At 40.5% G+C, this 23,920-nt stretch overlaps 4 protein-coding genes across 4 annotated transcripts; 1 reads left to right on the top strand and 3 right to left on the bottom strand.

The window, feature by feature from the left end:
* Positions 1–129: 129 nt before the first annotated feature.
* Positions 130–4,187, bottom strand: LOC310855234 (tumor protein p53-inducible nuclear protein 2). The gene is made up of 4 exons (XM_083760156.1): positions 4,042–4,187; positions 2,220–2,354; positions 1,937–2,090; positions 130–1,201 (listed from the first exon to the last, which is right to left on the bottom strand). The coding sequence occupies exons 2-4, from the start codon at positions 2,341–2,343 to the stop codon at positions 973–975; spliced, it is 507 nt and encodes a 168-aa protein (XP_083616282.1). The 5' UTR covers positions 2,344–2,354; positions 4,042–4,187; the 3' UTR covers positions 130–972.
* Positions 4,188–5,240: 1,053 nt separating this feature from the next.
* On the top strand, positions 5,241–9,195 carry LOC310854900 (protein C19orf12 homolog). The gene is made up of 3 exons (XM_083759655.1): positions 5,241–5,292; positions 6,209–6,380; positions 6,886–9,195. Exons 2-3 carry the CDS (start codon positions 6,221–6,223, stop codon positions 7,149–7,151), a joined length of 426 nt encoding a protein of 141 aa, XP_083615781.1. The 5' UTR covers positions 5,241–5,292; positions 6,209–6,220; the 3' UTR covers positions 7,152–9,195.
* A 3,063-nt stretch (positions 9,196–12,258) lies between these two features.
* On the bottom strand, positions 12,259–14,683 carry plekhf1 (pleckstrin homology domain containing, family F (with FYVE domain) member 1). The gene is made up of 2 exons (XM_083757879.1): positions 14,395–14,683; positions 12,259–13,341 (listed from the first exon to the last, which is right to left on the bottom strand). Exons 1-2 carry the CDS (start codon positions 14,633–14,635, stop codon positions 12,737–12,739), a joined length of 846 nt encoding a protein of 281 aa, XP_083614005.1. The 5' UTR covers positions 14,636–14,683; the 3' UTR covers positions 12,259–12,736.
* Positions 14,684–17,452: 2,769 nt separating this feature from the next.
* Positions 17,453–23,574, bottom strand: pop4 (POP4 homolog, ribonuclease P/MRP subunit). The gene is made up of 7 exons (XM_083791718.1): positions 23,469–23,574; positions 20,749–20,807; positions 20,125–20,348; positions 19,349–19,426; positions 19,137–19,198; positions 18,616–18,717; positions 17,453–17,865 (listed from the first exon to the last, which is right to left on the bottom strand). The coding sequence occupies exons 1-7, from the start codon at positions 23,473–23,475 to the stop codon at positions 17,729–17,731; spliced, it is 669 nt and encodes a 222-aa protein (XP_083647844.1). The 5' UTR covers positions 23,476–23,574; the 3' UTR covers positions 17,453–17,728.
* Between the last annotated feature and the right edge of the window lie 346 nt (positions 23,575–23,920).

Here is a 23,920-nt window from a genome sequence, read left to right on the forward strand (position 1 = left end):
AAATGTGTTGAATCTCATCTTTCTGTAATGCCATGGTGAAACTGTATGGATCACAAATTGAGCATTTGACTAATAGACTTCATTACACATTATACTTGACCTCTTTTGTGAAATACACACTGCCAACCATTTAATAAAACAAGATTTATTTACATTTTTTTTTCCTTTTACATATTATAAATATATCAAGCGATGAAAACAAAACATTGTATTCATTTGTATTTACAAGCAAGACAACATCATAAAAGTGTGTCATCTAGTATAAAATAGGAATACATACACAAAACAGTGGTTCTGTAATCTTTACAGGAGTCACATCTAAATCTATGGGGCAAATTCTAAAAATAAAAGTGGCACAAAGCCATTTTACACATTTCATTCAGTGCCATACACTGCAATAGTAACAATTGTCCATAATAGCTTTCACACACATAAAAAATCTACACCAAACTATAGCTATATGTCTTAAAATATGTGATATATCTCAACTGCTTTCAACTGACACCAAGGCTTTTACTTGCTAGCAACTACTACAATGTGCTTATCAAACCTGAGGGGCTGATTCACAATGTCAGGAGATCTAAAGTCTTTGAACACATGGAATGGGGGTTACATTACAGGTTGCCTACACTGAACTCAGGCTGCACACAAATCTGCATCTGAAATCTAAATCTCACAGTTGTGAATGTTGTTGTTCATACTTTATTATGTTGTTCATACTTTACTTTATAGTCTCTTGATACAGAGAGGAAGTGGTGGATCTCATATCCTTCCATGATTTGCTAGATACAGCTGCACACTAGTGAAATGTATTGGATATTACATTCTATGTGGTGAATACAACGTTATGTTTTGAAAATCATTCAGGGTGGTGCAACACAAGTGAAACAAAGGAAAACAACACAGCCATCCTATTGCACTTGAATGGATTCAACCTGTAACACCCACTAGTCAATGCTAGTCATCCACTGTTTAGTAGTTGTAGAGACGCTGGCAGGGCTGCTTGAAGTGCCCATAGCGTTTCTCTGCTGGGGAAAAGCGTGTCTTGGTAAGGTTCTGTCTGTTGAGGGCACTGCGACTCATCTTCTTGTGCTCAGCCTGAGCTCTTGCCTTCTGGACTCCCAGCATTTGGACATTGCAGGGTAGTGGAATGCCCCAGGCCGCCAGGCGCCAGGAGATGTGATGCCTCACTACCACAGACCTGTAGAAACAAGCGGTGGAGGATTCAAATGTGTGCTTACCGGTATGTTGCGTTAATGCAATGTAACGGCCATTTTAGTAATCCTATTATGTTTTACTCCCCAATTTAGTCGTTATGCCAATTAATTCCTCCCCACACACATTTGTGTTGTCACTGCTGTTGTTTCCTAGTACTGACTCACCTGCCAGTGAGGAGCCCCCACCGGGAGGGCGTAGGGCCTTCGTCCTACTCCTCCCACCCAACACTTCAGCCAGTATCACCCTCACCGCCCAGCTTCCGTCCCCTGAACACGGACCAATTGTGTTCGCATAGACGCCCGACAAAGTGAGATGCACCATTGAGCGGGGAATGGTTTGATAAAGAAAACAACTGGCCCCAGCTACACCAATAAAACCACAGACTGTGAATGGAACCCTTAGAAGTTGGAAATTCCAAACAATCCTGACTGTTCACACTCCCGAACCAGCTTCCCACCTACAAACACGATTAGGTCTTTGGAGCACCCAGCCAAGCCAGAGACACTGGAGGATTCAAACCCCAATCTCCACAGTGGTCGGCAGACTCGGCACAGACTTTAGCGCAACACCACCAAGACACCCCTAGGACCTTCCAACTTTGCAACATGTCTGGAATGCATATCTAAAGCGCAAAGTGACATATAATTATAGAAAAGAGTTGCGACAGTGTTACCCCATAACATTTTACGTTTGAGTATGTGTATACATGTAAACTAACCTTGGAGAGTCCTCCTCTTCATCAGAGCCCAGCTCTTCCTCATCATCTTCCTCACCGGTCACCCCACATCTCATCTGGTAGACAGACATGCTGGGGTGTTCAATTAGCAGGTTCTCAAGGGGATCTGCCTCTGCAATCGACAGTGGACCGTTTTCTGTGCAAAGAGGCATCATAGTAAAACCAAATCCGTTCATTTTCATCTTTAAATACAATGTAAATACAAGTATATCTGACAGGTTCGATATAGTTATCAGCACTCAGTGACGGTGCATTTCTTTCTCACCTTGGACATTAACAATGACCCATTCTCCCTCCTCACGCTCCATCAGTTCCTCATAGCTGTCATTTGCTGCTTCAAATTCATCAGCCGTGTTCCAAAGCAGATGAGACAGGATCTTTCCAATCATCTTTTCACCCTCTATTGTGATATGAAAACAACAAGAATGGGTTGGATTAATGTAAAGATTATTTTTTATAATATATTACTTAATAAATAATTCATACCGTAATAGATACTATTATTTAATATGTTCATTTTACTTTTTTATAACAGCATTGACAATAATAATCCCTTCTACCACATATCAACCTGACTAGCTGCTGTAGATAACTATTCCATACTTTATTTTTAATGTTTATACTTATACTATTACTACTATTCTGTCAATGTAAGAATTTATTTAATATTAAATATCAATAGCTCCCCCTTGTGGCCATCACAGGGAATATCATGTCTGACTGGTACTACCTTCTCTATGGATACTACATAACATACAGTACATGTAGTCCTTTTTGGCACAGACCCAAAACCTCTCCCTAATCAAGTGAGTTTTTGTCACGGCCAAAGTCAGAGCAACAGCTGAGCCGACTTGCCGTCAGCTGTTTAGGTCTTGGGGTGCATTTCTGTTTAGTTTACACGTGTAACTGTTTAGGTCCACTGTTTCCTGCTTCTATTACTTCAGTTTATAAACAGAAGTAGATCCAGTAAGTAACTTGTTACCAGACGGACAGTCAGAGCCCCAACGGCTAAAATTACACTATCATCACCTGATATCTGTCAACAACGTTATATCATGTGCAAACTGTAAAGCCTGTTTATGTATCTTTCTTGGGGAAGCCATGAAAGCACTTCCAGTCTTTGTATTGAGTTTGTGCTTAAAATGTACTGTAAATTCTACAAACTGTTAATAAATATTTCAATCAATCAATCAGTCTTATAAAACATCAACTAATTCTGAATCACCACAGCAGCCACCCTACATTTCAGCATTTATAAAGGCCTTATGCTATATATAAGATAGATATAAAAGGCAACACACCACACAGTTAATATCCAGACACAAATAAACCCACGTTCTGTTACATAAGGCTTGTCCGTGTCTGTCTGGAATCTACTGTCAAAACACCTCTGCCTGCCAAGAGTACATTCTGTAAGAAACCCTCCTCTAATAAACTGAAGATGTAGCATTTAGATAGCATTTCTGTAGACTTAGATAGCATTTCTGTAGACTTAGATAGCATTTGATACAGACTTATAGCATGTTATGTAGACAGCACTATAATTGCATTGTATATAGTCATAGCACGTCATAGTACATATGTATAGCATAGTAGTATAGATGTATAGTGTATATGTATAGTTTCATTATATAGATATTCCACTGTTACTTTCTTAGCTTACGCATGTTTCTTGATACATGTTTTTATGTGATGTATTCCCATGCTTTTTTGTTCTTGCTTAATGTAAATCGCTCTGGATTAAGAGCGTCTGCTAAATGCCTAAATTGTAAATTGTAGCATTGCCCATATGAAAGCAGAATTATGACAGTCGGTGCAGCCTAGTATATTAACGTAGCTATATTTTGCATCCTTATTCTACCTGCTGTAGAAACTGGCAAATACTTGCCCGTTTAATACAAGCGTCAAGATCATTTAAATTGCTATTGATATACATTGGGTATTATAATGATATCTGCAGTTCATTGAATGCTGATCGCCACACAAAGCAGATATAGAGAACAATGGGAACAGAGGAAAACAATAAACGACAAAGCAGGTCGTAAAATGTACGCTAATCTGACACAAATGATGTATCTTTATCTTACCTTGCGAAAAATAATGCTTCTTCTCCTGGAGTATGTATGACCGTATGAGGGACAAGTTTGTGTAAATATGTGTGTTGCTCTTCAAGGATTGTTTTGATCTCAAACTTGTTTATCACAGTCGGAGACTCGTAGTTCTTGTTCTTCCCCCTGTAATGTCAACGTCACCAAATCCCACCCAATGAGAGGCGGAGTTTAGTTTGATTGATCTATATGGTAACAAGAAGACTCACCCCGGTGCGTGCCCGTTTTTCCTCCCGGAATTTTCCCCAGTGAGGGGGATAACTTTGTAATATGCTATTGGCTGTTTGTATTCTTTTTGGAAAAATATAAAAAGATACTCCTGTGGAAAGGTTATTTAATATTACATTTATTGACCCTATAAACAATTTAGTATTATGTAGTATTATGTAAGGTTTAGCCCCACCTCGTCAGATAATCCCCATTCCCCACATATCCTACAACAACTTCTGTGAACAGACTTCACTGTAGTAGATTTTCATAAATTATATTTGTACTTAGGCTGTTCTGCTGTCATGAAAGTTTATAGTTAGAGAAATTCAAAATCCAGCAGTCTACTGTCCAGCCTCTCCCACCCCTCACTGGGGAAAATTCTGGGAGGAAAACAGAAACGGGGTGAGTCTTCTTGTAAAACCTCGCAGTAAAAATATAAACAACTTTTGCCATGACGTAGCCCACGCCAAGCTTGCACTGAAGCAAGTTAAGCAACATATATTCAAAACACTGTTGACATAATATTGTCTACTCTGCATAATGTTTACACCCATGAATAAGCATTCGTTCTCAAAGTGGGGTCCGGCCACAGGGGGTCCCCCATGGGAAATGAATTAATTAATACTTACTTCCAGGGGGTTTAGTAGTGTTCCGAGCAAATTAATGTAGCTGCATCAATCATTTTTTAGCCATATATTTTATACGTTGTCGTTGACTATTACGAAATATTTGAACGACATAAAAAATAAAATAATACACAAATATTTTCTTCTGATTCCTGGCACAAAACCATTACAGTTGAGCGTCCACGGCCAAATTATACATATCAATTTGAAGGGGTCCTTGACATGAAAAAGATTAAACTACCGTAGTAGTAGTAGTAATGTTAAATGCATAAAGATAGATCTTACTTCTTAGTTTACTTTCTTTTTTGGGGGGGGTGACGTCACAACGGTTCCCATAATTCCTTGCGACCACACGCCTTTGTCGCCTTGCGAAAGAGACTACCATACGTCTACGGTATGATCATGACATTGTTATTTATAACTGACTGTATGATATTTTGACTTTTGGTGTCGATTTGTGAAGTAATTTCGGCCTGCGTTGAATGTGAACCTTGTTATTTTCTACACGAATATTGATGGAACTACAGTCAAAGTGTCACTGTCTGTCTTGACTTATTAACATGTGTGTTTTTATTACCAACACCGATGTATAGTTAGCCTAAAGATCGTATTTAGATACACGTTCACATTGTATTTACTTGTTGTGCTTTTATTAAGAGAATGGTTGTTGACATTGTCAACTTGAAACTGAAACGATGTTTCGCTGTGGCTGAAATGCATTCATTTGCCAGAAGAGGTCACTCTTGACTTTGTGAGGAAAAACATACACTCGCTTATTCATGTCTATCTCACAATGATCTCAAGTAGCTTCTGGATATGTATGTCCAATTGTCTATGTATGTAGATATCATCTCACTCACATATTTCTCTCAGTGGTTAGATCTTCTTACCATGGTGGTTTGATTCCCACAATGTATTACTTAACCCCCCTAGCTGGTCATGAAGAGGATACAGTGTTATCAAAGATAACTTTCAGTGTTAATTACAGTATGTATGCCTCACATTCGCCCATTTACACTGAGGCAACCCGCCACACCAGGGTTCAGTCAGTGTCCAAAGTGCAACGCTAGGTGGAATTAGACAGAAAGGTAAACAGCTTGAGTACAGCCATACACTTGGTCTAACAGAATAACACAAACAAGTCTGGCAGACTTACTTTCACTGAGGTCCTATATAAAACTGGAAAAACCTCCTATAACCTGTATGACTGTATCTATTTCACAACACATGACCACAGAAAAAAGGTGAATTGCTTGAGTTCTTCGCACATCAGACAGAGTTCACACTTCATTTTGTAATCTCTACTATAGGCAGCAGTTCAAATGGCTCCGCGGATGGATGACATTATGGGCCTGTGCTGTAACATATCAGCCGACCAGCAGATAAAAGTGGCAGTGAAGAACTCTACTAAAGGAGCCATGGTGGCGGGAGGGACTGCCTTTCTAGGGGGGCTTCTTGGTGGGCCTCCAGGAATTGCTGTTGGTAAGACAAATCAGACCGTGGACACATTTATACGAATTAATTAATGAATTAACAGATTTTCTAGAAAAACATTTGTTGGGTTTTTCACTTGATAATCTAGTTATTTGGGCCACTTGTAAAATAAAATATAAATGACACAAAGCTTTTTTACTTTATGAAACTCACCTTAAATTGTTATTCCTATTCTGTTAATAAATATATAGTTGCCTTTACACCTTTAACCCTTTTGTTTGAGTGGCTGCTTGGGAGTTGGGGAAAGCCCCTAGACTGGTGCATAATAACCTGTATAAATGAAGCTTAAAACTTCTCAATGTCCAATTTAAAGCACAAGGTGGCACCATTACCATCTACTCAAAATGCTGTATAATTATGTTCCATTATAGTTTGTTATACACACATGATTGTTCTCTTCTTGCAATCTTCTAATGTTACTGCAGTGAATCATTTTACTCTCTAAATACTCTCTGTCTACCTCTACTATATCCCACCTCCTGTCCTCTCCCAGGTGGTGCAGTGGGTGGTCTGCTGGGCAGTTGGCTGACCAGTGGCACGTTCAAGCCCCTGCCTCAGATCCTGCTTGAGCTCCCCCCTCAGCAGCGGCAGAAGCTTTACGGAGATATTGTGGCCATCGTAGGACATCTGGACTGGACTGATGTGGCCCAGCTTCTTGCTCTAGTGATGGGCAGCGCCACCCTCCAGCAACAGGTCACTGCTGCATTATTAAGCTATGTCACCAAGGAGTTGAGGGCAGAGGTACGCTATGGAGATTGATCTGCATTTTGTTTTTGTGCAGATGGAAATGGATACACCACTTTGAGGTGTATCCAATAAGATTGATATTTGATTATGGACTGTTAGTCGTGGACAAGACTGACACAGGACCTTGTTAAGTAGAACTACAGTGAAAGTCCTGTGTACTTTCTTGACGTTGATGTGCCTAAAATATATGGCTACTGCATTTTCAGGAATCTTTTTTTTTTCTTTTTTTTTTCAAGATTTTTTGGGGGCTTTTTGCCTTTGATAGATATACATAGTAGGTTGACAGGAAATGGGGAGAGAGATGTGATCGGGATTCGAATCCACGACACACTGTCAGGCTGGATTACTAGCCTAGGTGGACGGTGAGACGTATGGGAGGAGTGCTGCTGTAAATTGTTAAAACAACAATGGATATGTGCAGATTTTAAATGATTGGTTAATCAGATAAACCACTCATATCAGAAAATATATAATACCTGGGTTAGGGTTAGGGCACTCTAGTCTGCACATTCTTTATTGTTTTGCAGGGGTAAGACAATAAAGAATGTGTCGTGCAGACTAGTCGAGTGCTCCAGTTTATTACTTTATTTTATTTGGGTAGTCTCCTGAAGTGACCAGGTATTATATCTTCTGATGCAAGTTGTCCCTGTTGAGCACTGACGAGCCCTTCAACATTCTGCTGTCTGAAGCATGCACGACTTATCTTTATCCAACCACTCATCACAATCACTTGTTACTGGTGGTTGGCTACAGGAGTCGTTTATGATTAACCACTTGAACCCTAGCATCCATATTCCGGGGGGAATTATCAACAAAAGTTGCTCACAACACGTGTTGTGACCTGCCGTAAGCTTGTAGATCGGCTATTTTCAGAGAAGAGATTTGGTGTAGAGGGAGAAAACGTGTAGGAGAAGGAGGGAGACCCGCACACTGCCACTTGCTGGTTCAAGAGCTATAGTCAAAGTGCAACGTTTGGGTCTTGTGACCATCCTCAGGCTCAGGCAGTTGCCTGAGGAAGGTCGCAAGACCGAAACGTTGCACTTTGAACATAATTTAAAAAATCTCTTCAACCAGGAAGTGGCAGTGTGCGGGTCTCCCTCCTCCTACACGTTTGCTGCTTTGTCGCCTACGCACCTGCTGATAAATAAGTCGGGTGAGCGGAAGTCTTCTCTTCAAGTGTAGATGGAGAAAAAATAAGAGCAAAGTGCAGAACTGACTCGGTCAAATTATAGAGGTTTTAAGTTAAGGAGTTAATCAGTAGATCTTAATAATTGGATACATTTTGGAATCTATCATTTGTATTCAATATTTTTGAGTGCCTTGAAAGAAGGAAGTTAGTGTGGTTGTTTTATGGCCTTTTGTATACTTGCAGAACTAGTTTTGTTTTACTTTAAACTGACGTTTTTGATGTTCTTAAAAAAACCTGTATCTATGCAAGTGTCACTCAATGGTATGCACTGGCAGTGTCGTCAGATTCCCCTTCCATCTCGCACAAGCAAGACTTGAATGTATTTTTAGATCATTTTCCCCCCTGAACTTCGTGCTATTTTTTACCTGTGTAAATGTACAGAATGTTTTATAATTGCCCATACATTTGTAATGCCTTAACCCAGCGTTACCCAAACGTTTTTGTCCGTGCACCCCCTGTTACTGTACCTCCTGACCTAGCTGATGCACCCCCCAACACTCAAGTCACGTATTTGGCTGAAAATGACATTTTGTTATATGATTATGGCAAATAATCACATAATGTCACTGCACTGAGAGACATGCAGCTGCTCGACGTGTTCGTGCACCACAAGGGTTGCACACACCACAGTTTGGGAATCTTAATTTAGGGGATTAAAGGAGAACTTCAACCATTTTCCACGTTATCTTCAAACCATTAATGGTCATTATCTGTCTATGGACACAACTGTCTGTGGACAGTTCAGAAACCTGCCTACCAATGATATCAATGGGGATTCCAAGATTATTTTGAAAAGATATTAGTTCAACCCAATGCTGGTTTTGATCAAGATCAAGAATAAATTATTGGGGTCATTCTTACAATCTTTCGCTTATACTGGGTCATTTTCTATTATTTTGTATTTTCTTAACCGATTGCCTTTATACAGTGTGTGCGCCATTATGAGTTATTTATCATATTATATGACATCACACTGGAGATTAAGCCAATCATTTGTACTTGGTCATCATCCTCAAATGTGTTCAATTTATAAATTCATTTCAAATTGAGATGCGTGTTCATACTGGTCCATTCTCATTCTCCATCTCGCTACTCTACCTAGCTGTAAATTACAAACATAATTCATGTTGGTGATTATATAAAAGGTATTATCATATAAATGTATCATTGTTAAGTTCACTCTGTATATCCACAGGCATAATAGCATGAAACAATGACATCACTACAGACAGTGTGGATGGGGACAGTATTTACAGTGAATTGTACGCATGCCGTTAGGTAATTGCTGTCTCTTTCCTTCCTGTTTCGAAGGATTAGCTCTTTATAGTAAATAAATGCCCATTGTGTACATACACTCAAGTCTCTCTCTCTCTCTCTCTCTGTCTGTGAAGAGAAGTTAACTAAACGTAACTATTACAAATAAATGTTGTGCAAGTTCACACTTCACAAGAAAAGCTCAAACTTAACTTCACACAGATTTGTGTGACTGATACTGCAACCACCCGCTGAAGTTTCTCATTGGCAACATGGCAAGGAAGTCATTAGTGATTAGTGAACCTACAGAAACAAACAGTACAGTGAGCAGTGTTACATTGTACAGCTACTAGAGGTGATGTTCATTGTCAATCATAATAATTCCCAGTGTAGGTCGTTTGTCTCAATCAGTGCACACTGCACTCTGAAGTCTGAACTCATGCTGAAGGGTGTTATTTTACAAAATGCATTGTCTTAACATTTCCTTATTCTGTGTGATGATGAATCGTGAACTATAAATAATTCTTGTAAATTCCAGAACTAGTGAGCCAAAAATGTACCGGCTGTGACACGGCAGGTAAGAGATAAACCGGTCACACAACATAGGGAATGGGGAACGAAACGAGATTTTGCTGAGTCCGTTTAAATATGTCTGGGTCTTGTTCACGATGAGGGGGGGGGGGGCGGAGCAGGAGTTCAGCCGAGACTTGGAGCAGCATTTGCGGCATTGCAGTCACTGTACCGCACTGATATTTTTGACAAATGTCCAAATATAGCAGATGACATACAAGCTTGCAGCGTGAGCTTGTGGATCTGCTATTTTTAAATGGCCAACAAAAAAATCGATAGTGATTTACAATGATGATGTATTTAGAAATTTAGCTGGAGACCCCCTGGAACCCCCCAATGACCCCTGTGGGTCCCCAGACCACACTTTGAGAACCACTGACTCACAAGACTCAAGTGGCGAAGCCGACAGACTCAAGGCCTTAAGTGGGGCTGAAGGTGCTCTTCTGTGGCTGAGGAGGAATGAGGAGAATGAGCTTTGTTGTTGCCAAATGGAATGTTAAATTATCATACCAGAGGCTTAAAATTATATTTGAAAGAACTATCGTACAAAAGAGAAATCGTACATTTGTAATGTAACAAAAACAATTGTGAATTTAATGTAAAAAACAACCTTGTTTGTGACTCCTACGTAAGAGCATGCATCACATACTGCGTGGAAGCAGGCAACTTCCTGGACATTACACAGATAAAAGCCTGAAACTGGACTCGAAAGACACGGCCGGCATTTTAAATGCCACTAAGTACAGATCTAGGGTCAGATTGATGATTTACTGACTTGTTTTGAAAAGCCAAACTCGTTCCCAAATTAGCAGCCAGGGAATTTAAAAAACAATGCACACACATTTTTGTGATATGATGAAATTATCGTACATTTGGGAAACTGGCCAGGTGTCTCCCCTTCGGGGCCCTTCCTCTGACTGATGTGATTACTGCCTCTGGCTCCACCTGGCAGTAATCACTCAAACTCACAGAAGCCTGACAAAAGGCCCTGGGGGCTGGGGCTGTCACACAAGTTGAAGTTTGACACAGACACTGGTCCAGTGGTGAAATAAACTCCCACTTGCTGTCAGATATAAATGTCTTCATTCGATGTACATTGTTAATTTTAACAGAGTAAGAATTAAAAATCACACCCGTGTGACAGGGGGGAGCTCTTAAAAAAGTTGACTTGAAGGATTTATTTGACGGGGGCCAGGTGGTGTCTCAACGCCCGTGCCTCAGGCTCAGAACCCTGCAGCAGAGCAGTCACCTAGCCTGATTATCTGGCTGGAGAAGTCCAGTGGGCAGAGTCTGTCATAGACTCTATGACCTGGAGCCAGGCTAGCTGTCACCCTGAATGAGAACCAGGTTAAAAGAAACTAAAGAAAGGCAGGCAGCATTCAAACTAAACAGGCAGCTGTTATGATTATGTGTTCTATGTATTGGACCCTCGTCTGGTTCTGGTGTGTGACGACCCGGTTGATATTTCCATGGTTCGGCAGCGGACAGACAGGCAGGCCGGCCCGGGAGAAGAGATTAACATGACACAAAGGCTTGGTCACATTAATACATTCACACAGTTTATTACACATACAGAATCATATATATATAGCTTTGATACTTCATGTCCTAATGACGTCACTGACTAGACATCACAATCACTGCCTGCAGCACACGGCCTTCAGCGTGCCCTAACACAGCCCTAAAGTATGTTACAGTTCAGGCAGTGCACCATACATATAAGTGCATTGCATATTCACGTACAAGTACCAAGTATCAGTACACAGCATTTGATTGATTTAAATATTTATTAACAGTTTGTAGAATTTACAGTACATTTTAAGCACAAACTCAATACAAAGACTGTCAACTGTGAGTGGACGACCCAATTAAGCATTACACTTGTTTACAACAGGGTCCACATTGTTCAATTCATCAAAACATTTAAAGACATACAGACATTTAGAGACATACAAATAGACATTTCTATGTAGCTAAAGTACAGAACAGGAATTCATCATATGGGAAGCAAAAAAGGGAAAAGATACAATATACAGTGAGGGAAAATGGGGGGGGGGGGTGAGGGAAAATGGGGGGGGGGGCATGTTGTATATTACAACAGCAGCTGCTCAAAATACTAAAACTGCTCGTAAAGTAGCCTACATAAACATGCCTTCTTGCAGCTGGTAACACTTTATTAATCTCCAAGGATTTGTTACAGCAGCAAAGAGTAAAAAAGTGCAACAATAAATAAAACAAACCATACACCTATATATATACAGCAATACACTATACTTGCTTGTAAACATACTCTTCATGGTTGAATTAAACCTGTTCACACCAGTGTCTTCTTGGTGTTTATAGACTAGTAAAATTGACTCAATAGGTCTGTACACCATGGAAAATACACCTGATAAAAATAGTCCAATATATGTAGTAGCCAATGGCATGGAAAAAAGGTACTTTATAACGTTTCTATTTAACGACTACAGACAGTTGCCTTAGTATAGAAAGTAACGTACATGTTCCAAAACGCTGTCCGACATTAACAACAATGGTCAAGATATGAAAGTAGTGCAAATGACCGTAACATTCCTCTGCATGTTTATTTGGGCGTTTCATGCTCTGGCTTGATGTAAACATAGGGTGACCAGGATTCATCCTGGCAGTCCAGCCCCCTGTTGGGAGCAAGCTCCTCGACACTGTCGTCCTCTCCATCACTAGATCCACTACATCCATTTGAACTCTGCCCCTCGCTCCATTCCCAGCCTTCTTGTCGGGTTTCAACCCTGACCTGTGTCGTTATCTCGGCCTTCTGACTCGAGAGACTCGTGTGGCAAAGCCGGCAGACTCTCAAGGGCCTAGCGGGGTCGATGTGTGCGATGACATGACGATGTTTCGAGCAAGACCCGCAAACAACAAAGCCACAGTTTCGGCAGTGGTGTCGACGCAGTGTCGCGCTGAATTTGTCTGAGCAGCGCATGCAGATGGCGGATGCTCTGTCAGGGATCCAGGTGACCGCAAAGGTGGACCCAGCCTGGCACCCGACCGTCTGGAGCAACCTGGAACGGCAGTCTTTAATGTGCTGCATCCAGGCCCGTTTCTCTTCCAGCGAGGCAGCCCCCACATAGAAGGACTTGCGTGGCGTGCGGATCAGCCACTGGTTTTTCATTATCAAGCTATCCTCTAGGTCCTCCAACTGGACATCCTCTGTGGAGAAAGTAAAAGGGACATGATACATTTTGTAATTAAATATTACAATTATTAAGGACCACTTCTCATCCTATCTTCATATAATTGGTCCTCACTAATGTTCATGATAAAATTCCACAATTATTTTCTACGCAGTCGGTCTCTCATAGGAAGGCAGTTCATGAACCCATCCACCAGTGACATTAGGTAGATTTTTTTTTAAAACATTTACGTTTTTATTATCGTGAGAACGATGACTTCCATTATCGCATTTCAACTTTTTAGTAATAGAAAGCCTGCAGTTTCTATTAGTTTGGATTCCCCATTGATATGTCACTGGTGGACAGGTTCTGCTCACAGCCCTCCTATGAGATAACCTGACGCTGCCAGATGAGGGCGGTATTGGGTAAAATTTGTGTAGCAAGCTTCTTGGATCTGGCAGCGTCAGGTTACCTATGAGACACATTCCAAGTAGAAAACAATTGTGGCATCATGAACATACAGGTCCATCCCAACGAATTAGAATAATCTGAAAAAGTTCATTATTTGCCATAATGTAATAAAAATAAATAAACTTTCATATATTTTAGATTAATTACACAACTGAAATAATTCAAGCCTTTTATTGTTTTAATATTGATGATTATGGCATACAGCTCATGAAAAAAAAAAAAAATCCTATCAGTGAATTTGAATATTTTACGATACCACTAAAACAAATGATTTTTTTAAACGAGAAACCCCCCTTTTTCTGACTTGGACAAAAAGGAGAGTTGAAAAATGCTCAGAGGAGCTTACGTTGAGGGATGATATAGGTTCAAATATCAAAGTGGAAAATGCGGCACCTCCAAAAAAGGATGCAAGACTGGCTCAGATACACATTCTTGTTTATACAGAACACTTCTATATACTTCTATATAATTATAGCTGAACACCCACTGCCTAAACCCTAGATCTGGTCCATATCCAATGCTTCTATGATTCTGCCCTGCATTGGCTCTGGACCAGAGCTATCTAAAACCTAAACAAAAAGACATTCAAAGGAAGCAGCACCTGCTTTTTCTTTCTTACCTAGAGGGATGATCTGTTGCTTCTTGTGCCAGCGGCCGTTCAGAATAATACTGCCATATATCAGCACATCATTGAAAAGGAAGAAAACCTTGGGCCTTGCCTTTCGGCGACACAACTTCATAAGTCGTCCTTCTCCAATCAGAACACGGCCTGGCTTGACCAATTGTTTCCCCGTGGGACCGAAAGAACTCTCCACTGCTTGGATACGCTCGCGGTTCAGCTGTGTACCCAGCTGGTCCATCGTGGTGCGTGCACTGAGTGAGCAGCCTAGTGTGTGTCACTGATAGATTGGGGATCAGTGGTAGACCTATTTATATATGTGCCTGTGAAGTGTGAAGACTGTCACTTCCCCGCTTTTGTGTATCTTCAAGATCTTGATGATGCAACGGATTGGGGCGGTCCTCCTCAGCAACTGATGTTTATGCACGAACAGGTTTTGCAAGAGTGGAAACTACACTGCTTATGTAGGACACTTTACAATTCTTTAGAAAAAGAAAGAGAAAGAGAAAGTAAACTGTAACATTCAAACATGAAAAATAACTCCATATCATGAGTGACTGTCCTACTGCTCAAGGTAAAATTTGCAAGACAGATGTGTCAATTAGTATTGCTCTCAACAAGAGTGCCCTCTCAAAACTTCAGCAAATCGTTAATTTTGCCATGCAGCAACAATGCATAGCAGGGTCATTGTAATCACACCGTGTCTGACAAACAATCGAGAATGGGTCTGTATTGTTTTATCTTTTCTGTAAAGATTTCGTTGTGTAATGTATTTATTATTTTCTTGTCTAGTTTTGTTTCGTTTGTTGTCTTAATTGTTTGTGAAACTAAAAATTTAAAAAGCAATACAAATTTGAATCATAAAAATAAATAGAACAATCGAGAATGGATGGGCAAAATTAATCAAAATCGGTGGGAATGATCAGTAGGGCTGCCCCAACATTTTGGGTCAAAAATCTCAAATGTCAAGGTCAAAATCAAGGTCCAGAATAGATGGGTGTAAATAAACTGGTTGGGAATGATCAGTGGGTTGTCCTGAACAGTTTAACTTGGAGGTAGAAAAGGTAGGCTACAAGGTTATGGTCAAAATTACATATTTTTTATAATAACAAGTGCAGTTGTTGCAGAAATGGCTTTGTGTAATAGGAAATTAATAAACAATTACTGAAGTGGAAGCTGTGATGTCACAGTATCCACACAGATGTGTGATGTGACGCAACACACAACAGAAATTTGATCAAATTAACCTTAATTATATTCTTAGACACCAGTCACATTAGTTTGCAAAATACCACAAAGTATTTTTTCACAAATGTACAAATGTAGACCAACTGGTTTTAAGGGTTAGGAGGTATGACCATGTTGACGATCATTCCTCCTTAGGGTAGTGACATTATTTTGTTACATTAAGTGTTGTACTTAAAGTAACAAAAGTAAAAAGTAGTCATTATGCAGAATGTCCCATATCACAATTTCAAAATGTATACAAATCTTTTGAAAATAGCAGATAAGATGCCTTGTTAGCTTCCTGATGGCCTATTTTTAAATGGACAAAAATAAATATAGGGCTGAAGTGGGTAATGTATGTTTTGTAATAATAATCTATAAAGTAACTACTAGTAACTAAAGTTTTCAAATATAGTGGAGTAAAGGTACAATATTTGATTAGAAGTAAAACCACTGGAAATTGGAAATACTCAGTACAAATACCTTAAAATTGTACTTCAGTTAGTTACTGCATGCTATAAATATTCACCCCCTTGAAATTAGGAGTAATTCAAAAAACAAAATTAAAAACAATAACCACAAGGTTCAGGTTTAACTGGTTCTAGAACTGGTTGTTCTTAACCCATTCTGACCGGGCACCCATTTTGGTGTTGGCATCATGTTATGCTTTAGCTATTGAAAAATAGCAGATCTACAAGCTCATATCGCGCCACCGAGTGGCGCGATACGAGCTTGTAGGTCTGCTATTTTTGAAAAATCGAAGACACTTTTAGAATCTGATCTCAGGTCAGAATGGGTTAATAATTAAACTGTCAGGATGTAATAGACATTTTTAGAATCTGATCTCAGGTCAGAATGGGTTAATTTCTTATATCACATCACATCTGCATCTTCCAACCTGACATGCCCACTTTGTTTCCGATTTCAAGCAAGAAGTAGTATTTTTTGTTCGAGTTCGAGTTCGTGTTGAATGTTTATCACTGCAAAAATAGCCTTGCCAAATCTATTTACTTTTTCACTGGTCAGAGTTGAAAAATGTCAATGACTTTCAGAGTAAAGTCCTTCAGATTTATGTCACAATATTGACAATAGTGCAAATGTGCACTGTATGTACATGCATAAAGTGAATGGCAAATTGAGTGTCAAAGTGATTTTTTTTGTTTAATGCAATCAGATAGGACTTCTTTGTATGGGCTGTCAAGGCCAGACAGTAGTTTTTTGCCAAGTAGGCGTTCCCACTTCCCACATAACTTCCGGTTATGATGCCATGCGCGTACCCTCTATTCTATAATGAATAAGAATCCACCAAATATACATTCATGATTTAAAATAAATCATGAAGTTTCACTGAAGTTTTCAGGTCAGTTGTTTCAAGAAGAGTGAAGACAACATATCTCTAGAAAAAACATGGATACAATAGGAACTAATCATTATCAAAACAGTGTTTCTTGCAAAACAATAACCATGTCAATTGCACCTCTGTGTGAAAGACAATTGAGTGACCATCTCATCCAACTACAGCACCTTCAGGCTGCCTGCTGAACCCCCTTTTAGACATTTGCTTTTAATGGGTTGAACTTTGAATAATGTTATTCTCTTGGTAGGTTTCAACGCCCGGCTTGCTATGATGTCCAATTCCCACCCAACAAGAATGTCCAATGGGCCCAGGCGGTGGCGTAACCGTCTGGGCACCCGACTGGTAATCCAGTCGCAGTGTGCCGCAAGTTCGACTCCCGAGCCCGAAACGGCCTTTACTGCATGTCATCCCCCCATCTCTCTCCCGTTTCCTGTCAGCCTACTGTCTGTCCCTTCAAAAACCAATAAAAGGCGTAAGCCGCAAAAAATATCTTAAAAAAAAAAAGAATGTCCAATGGATGAAGTTACATAAAGGCTGTCTCCATAAGTAACGGTTCCTTTATCAGGACTTACTGAGGAAACAGGAGGTCATCACCACCACCATCACATCCATGCTACTCGTCCACAGTCACAATGGTGCCTCTTCCGTTGCTTAGTGACCATCACCATAGGGTTAAGCTTGTAGGGTAGCAAGCAACACTGTGTCACATCACAGAACAAGACTCAAACCACTTTTGTCACATCACTGCGATTACAAGTCAAAGGTTCCTTTGACTTTAAACTTCTTGGCTGAGCGTTCACTAGCGCGGTGTTCAAACTTGCTGCCGTAAATGTGGGAGACAAATCCCTCAACTTCCACTGCGAATACACTGTTCCTCTTGGGGATAACTGTCACAAAGGGAAGGAGATGAAATTAGTTAGTACCGGTATGCTAAAACATGAAGCTTGTAATGAAACAACGGTCTGTGATATCACCAACAGCAGGCCGACCTGTTGCTTAATGACTGAGCAATGCCGAAAGGTTTCAGCCAGCTATAGAAATGAAAACCAAAAATAAAAGCAACCAGCACTTGGTTTGAGCTTGAACAGTTTGGACAGACCAACTGACAAGAGTTGTTGCAGCCATGGCGAAGCATGTATGTACGTTATGTGAAAGACATGTCTGTTAAAGGACCACTTCACCACTTTTCAACATACCTACCATATAACTGGTCCTCACTAATGACCATAACAAAATCCCACAATTCTTGTTCTACTCACTCTGTCACTGTGTCTCATGGGAGGGCTGTGGGCAGTCCAGAAACCCGTTCAGCAGTATCGATGGGAAATCCAAGCGAAACGGCAGGCTTTATATTCGTGAAAAGTTGGAATGCGATAATGGAAGCCATAGTTCTCACAATGATGTCACTGGTGGACGGGTTACTGAACTGCCCACAGCCCTCCTGTGAGACACAGACTGAGTAGAACATTAGTGAGGACCAATTCCATGAAAATAAGTTGAAAAGTGGTGCTTGAAGTCATAATATGGACTGTATCAATGCAAGTGGCTATGTATAGAAACAAAATCGTAATCAAACATAACTAAACAAGGCATTAACAGTCAAAATAAGATGTTGACTAAATTCAGTTGTGACCTACCCTTTAGTTTGTCCTCTTTCGTGATGATTTTGAACACGTGCTTGAATTCCTGGACCAGAATCCCTGTTGTACCCACATATGATGGGCATTTGGATCGCACCACTGTGACATCAAAATGAAACAAGAATATATCATCATTCATGACCCATGGCATGCAACAAGTTATGAGAAGATAACAGTTGCTGATGCATGGTGAGCATGTACATGAGAAGTTCTCACCGTCAGTTAAGTTCCAGCACTGCATAGTGTTGCTAATTTAGGCTATGCAACACATTTTATAATACTAAGAAGACAAGCATCCGACGCCACTGTTGGTTAACAAAGACTACGTATTTTCAACTAAAGAACAACTGTCAACACTTGAGTTGAAAATGTTCCATTCTTGTATGCCACAGTAGAGCAACAAAAGTGACGCATTGTAGACTAGCCTTAACATTAGTGACAACTGATGTGGGAGCAGGTATCTGAAAACACATACATACTAACTGGTAAAACATTTTAAAAAAAGAGCAAACTCTTACCGGTGAGAATTGCACCATGGAAGTCTGCCTTCAAAAGCTTTTGCTGAATTGTCTGTGGATTGCTGTGTAAAATAGATTTGTTTAAACAATACATGCCTGCCTAATGTACGGCAAACAGAATATTTTGTCTGACAAGCTTAAAGCTACAATAACAATTGAGAAAAAATGAATTTTGAATGACTGGCAGAAATAGATACAAAAACGATTCTCACCTTCCTGGTTTCAATCCATTACACAAGTCAATGATGTATTGCTTCCATAGGTCATGAAGAGGTAGGAAAAGTTCATACCTAGAGTTAAGAGCATTTGATTTACTTACAAAAGTAATAACATAAAAATATCTCACACACACACACACACACACACACACACACACACACACACACACAGTCCAAAAGTTTGCTCTGTACTGTTGATTCCGATGCAGTTTTATCAACATTAAGTGAAATGCGTAAAAGTAATATTGGGCTAATATACCAATATGTAGCCTACGACACAGGGATTTACAGACGGAATGAAGGTTATATCTTATCATCTGATCATCTATCGATACAGTCGACAGACAGCAGTGCTGTGAGCAGTGTGTTCTCATTGGCTGTAATACAGGCCTTATCGGGGCGCAGTCGCAACCCGGCTCATACTGTATTGTGAGTGTGACAATACAATGTACAAGCCATAAATGGTGTTATTCAAAAGACTAAAAGTTGGATTGTTAGAGCGGCCCGATTACATATAAAGTCAATGCAAAGACGATAAGTTGCGCGAGCGCCGTGAACGGGCGCGGTGCGACCTGGCGCAGCACAAACGGGACAAACAGAGGCGAATATTTTAATTCAAGTCTGAACGCACCTTTAGACTAAATCAAAATATTGAGAAACTTTAGGCCATATTGCCCACTGCCCAGCAAGATAATGCTTCTTTCACCCTGGAAGATCCCAGTAGGCAAAGCGCCACTACAGTAAATGGGACAAGAACACACCAGACCAACCTCTGGTGCTCAGGTTTAATCTGGAAGACCTTCATCTCCCTCTTCTGTCTGGCGTTAAGACCTTTGGCTCTCTTGCTCTTTTTGTCCTTCTGTGGGCGTCTGGGATACTGCAGGACCACAGCCTTGCGATCAAGCATGCTGCTAACTTGCTGTGGTGTCATGGTACGCATACTGTTCCTCACGAAAGACTTAGTGAAAGCCTCTGCTTGAAGCTTCTTTTGAGACTGAGAAGACGGAAAGATTCAAGTTAAATTACCAAAATATTATGCAAGGAGTAGGACTCTGCTGCCTCTGATAACACAAAACGCACTAACTCTTCACAATATAAAAACACTGATTGCCCTGTACCATCCAGGATGCAAAACCCTTTATTATAAATCAGGTGGGCAGCCATAGCTGACTGGGTTTGTTGTTTGATGGAATACTTTAACAGTTTGCAGAAAAAAGAACAGGAAAGTACAGTTCAGTAGAGTTCACTTTCGGCTAAGAAGATTTAAAACCCAAGAAGAAAGCCTATGACTTAATGACATACAATACAAATATACAGTACTATGCAAAATCATATAAACATAAATAAGTACAGTAAAGGAGGGGGGCCTTAGCATTTTGTTTGAGTGTACTCACCTCAACACCCAGAACCTCCTCGAGTTCATGAGGAATTAGGGCCCGGACAAGTTTGTCTTCTGTGGAAGACAACATACTGTTAGTATATTTAAGGTACAAGTAAGACGCGCAAACGCGGGAAGCGAACGCAGCTCGTGTGTGTGTGGTTGTGTGTGTGTGTGTGTGTGTGTGTGTGTGTGTGTGTGTGCTACAGCTGCGCCCTGTGTGTGTGTGTGTGTGTGTGTGTGCTACAGCTGCGCCCTCTGGTGGCGGGCGGGTGGTGTAACAGCGGGACAGACAGACACACAGACAGACACACAGACACACAGACATTCAGCCCTTGCTGTCATAGTAAGTGGCTCACTGCGTTCGCAACTATGTAATAACATTGTCCTTTGGTCAGTTAAGTGTTAATACATAATATATCGTGATTGATTGATTAATTGAAATATCTATTAAGTTTGCAGAATGGGTACATTTCACATGAAAGCACAACTCAATACAAAGACTGATAAACTGTGGACGACACACTGATAAAGCATTACACTTGTTTACAACAGGGTCCACAATTTTCAATTCATCAGAACATTTAGAGAAACAAATATACACTTGGTATAATATGGAAATCATGTAAGGAGGTAAAAAAAAGGAAAAGAAACATACCAAACACTTTGTTTCTTTTCCTTGTCCTTAACGTTTGCAGGCTTAGCATCATTTTCTGTACTCACAAACAGTCATATCTAGGGAGTAGGGACCTCAAAACCTACTTTAGCGAGGCCTTTAACCTGGAACTGGAGAATCTGGATTGGTCCGATGAGCTCAGGAGCACTATTTCAACCCCACAAGGCGACTCAGCCATCTCTATAGCTCCAATCATCACCCACATAATAAACCTCTCCATCAAAGACTGGGGTTGCAAATTAGCCTTGGCTACAAATCCATATACATTGCAACGGTTTCATGTTTTTACAACTTGATACATTGTTTTTTGTATTGTCCCCGTTAAATAAACGTATAAAAAAAACAAAAAAAAACGGACAGGTCCCCCAAGACTTCAAAGTGGCCAAGTAACCCCCCCCTGCACAAGAAAGGGAGCTAATTAGACCGCAGCAACTACCGCCCTGTTTCTATTCTAAGCTCACTGGAGCCCTAGTACAAGGTGTCTACGAGTCGACTATGCTATGCATGCAACTCTTGGCAACACAGCTCCAGACTTCCCAAAACAAACTGGTCAGGTTACTACTTGGCCTCACGCCTCGAACCCACATCACCCCTGCCCATTTTGACAGACTGGAATGGCTAAGGGTTGACGACAGAGTACAGCATCTTGCAATGGGTCTGATCCACAAGATTCGATACAGCACCAAGATACCCTTAATGTCAACGAAGTCTACACCCAATTGCAACACCAGAGGGAGTTCAACAAACCATGTGCAACCCAGATTTGGCACAAACAAGGGACTAAATAATGTTTGCTCCTATGCCACCAAAAGGTGGAACGCCCTATACAACAGTCATTAAGACATGCGAATCCCTATTTAGACTCCTTCAAAACAGCTCTCAATAGGACCAGGGCACCTACGGACGCAATTCGAAACTGGCCCCCGTAAAACCTATATTTGTACGTCTCTAATTGTTATGATGAATTGAACATGGTGGGCCCCATTGTAAACAAGTTAATACTTTATGGTGTCGTCCACAGTTAAGTTTTGTATTGAGTTGCGCTTGAAATGTACTGTAATGTTACAATCTAGCTGTTGGTCAGCAAAAACACCTTGAAGACCTTAACAGGAGCCCTCGTACAAGGTTTCTTTGACTATGCATCCACCTCTTGGTACCACAGCACCTCAAAGGCCCTTAAAACAAGGCTCCAGACCTCCCAAAACAAACTGGTCAGGCTCCTACTTGGCCTCACCCCCCGAACCCACCGAACCCCTGCCCACTTTGACAGGCTGGGATGGCTTAGGGTCGACGACAGAGTACAGCATCTTGCAATGGGTCTGGTCCACAAGATTCGATACACCACCAAGATACCCATGTACCTGTCTAAATACTTCCTTAATGTAAACGAAGTCCACACCCACAACACCAGAGGGAGTGCAACAAACCATGTACAACCCAGATTCGGCACAAAGTACAAACAAGGGACTAAATTATTTTCGCTCCTATGCCACCAAAATGTGGAACGTCCTACCAACAGTCATTAAGACATGTGAATCCCTTGACTCCTTCAAAACCGCTCTCAAAGGGCACCTACTGATGGCTGAAATTCGAAACTGGCCTCTGTAAAATCTGAATCCCCCCCCCCCACATTTCCCCTCACTGTGTATGTATCTTTTCCCTTTTTGCTTCCTATATGATGAATTCCTGTTCTGTTCTTTAGCTACATAGAAATGTCTATTTGTATGTCTCTAAATGTTTGTATGTCTCTAAATGTTTTGATGAATTGAACAATGTGGACCCTGTTGTAAACAAGTGTAATGCTTAATTGGGTCGTCCACTCACAGTTAACAGTCTTTGTATTGAGTTTGTGCAAACTGTTAATAAATATTTCAATCAATCAATCAAAAGTTGCATCAATATAATCAATCAATCAAAACGATAGTGTTTGACTAATTTATAGATTCGTTTATTAGCTTATAAATTAGCATCACCTCAATGTTTAAATCGAGATCACTGAATGGTCTATTAATGTTTGTTATTCATATAGTTATCAATGAAAAGTCAAATAATAAACTCACCAAACATTTTCACGTGTGTTTGCTATCCTCTCGTCGCGTCACAAAACAAAAGCCTAATATCCGCATCCGGCCGTCGGTGCAGCAGTGTTTTGTTCCGCGTGAACCTTCACGCTTTTGTTCCGGGGGGTTGTTTCCGAGGGATCATATCGGACCGGTCCAACTATTCCACAATCTCCGAATGCAGCATTTTACTCTATGAGCATTTGGAAATTGCGAGTGGCAACAGTCAGACAACGCGAGACTAGTCCATAATCCGATTAATTCTATTCTAGACCGGATCAGAAATATGCAAAACTGCAAAATAAGTGTTTTTTGATTGATTGATTGATTGATTGATTGATTGAAATATGTACAGTTTGCAGAATTACAGTAGCCTACATTAAAGCACAAACTCAATACAAAGACTTTTAACTGTGAGTGGACGACCCAATTAAGCATTACACTTGTTTACA

This window comes from Protomyctophum parallelum (genome assembly GCF_964188405.1).
Source record: "Protomyctophum parallelum genome assembly, chromosome: 2".
Classification (NCBI taxonomy): domain Eukaryota; kingdom Metazoa; phylum Chordata; class Actinopteri; order Myctophiformes; family Myctophidae; genus Protomyctophum; species Protomyctophum parallelum.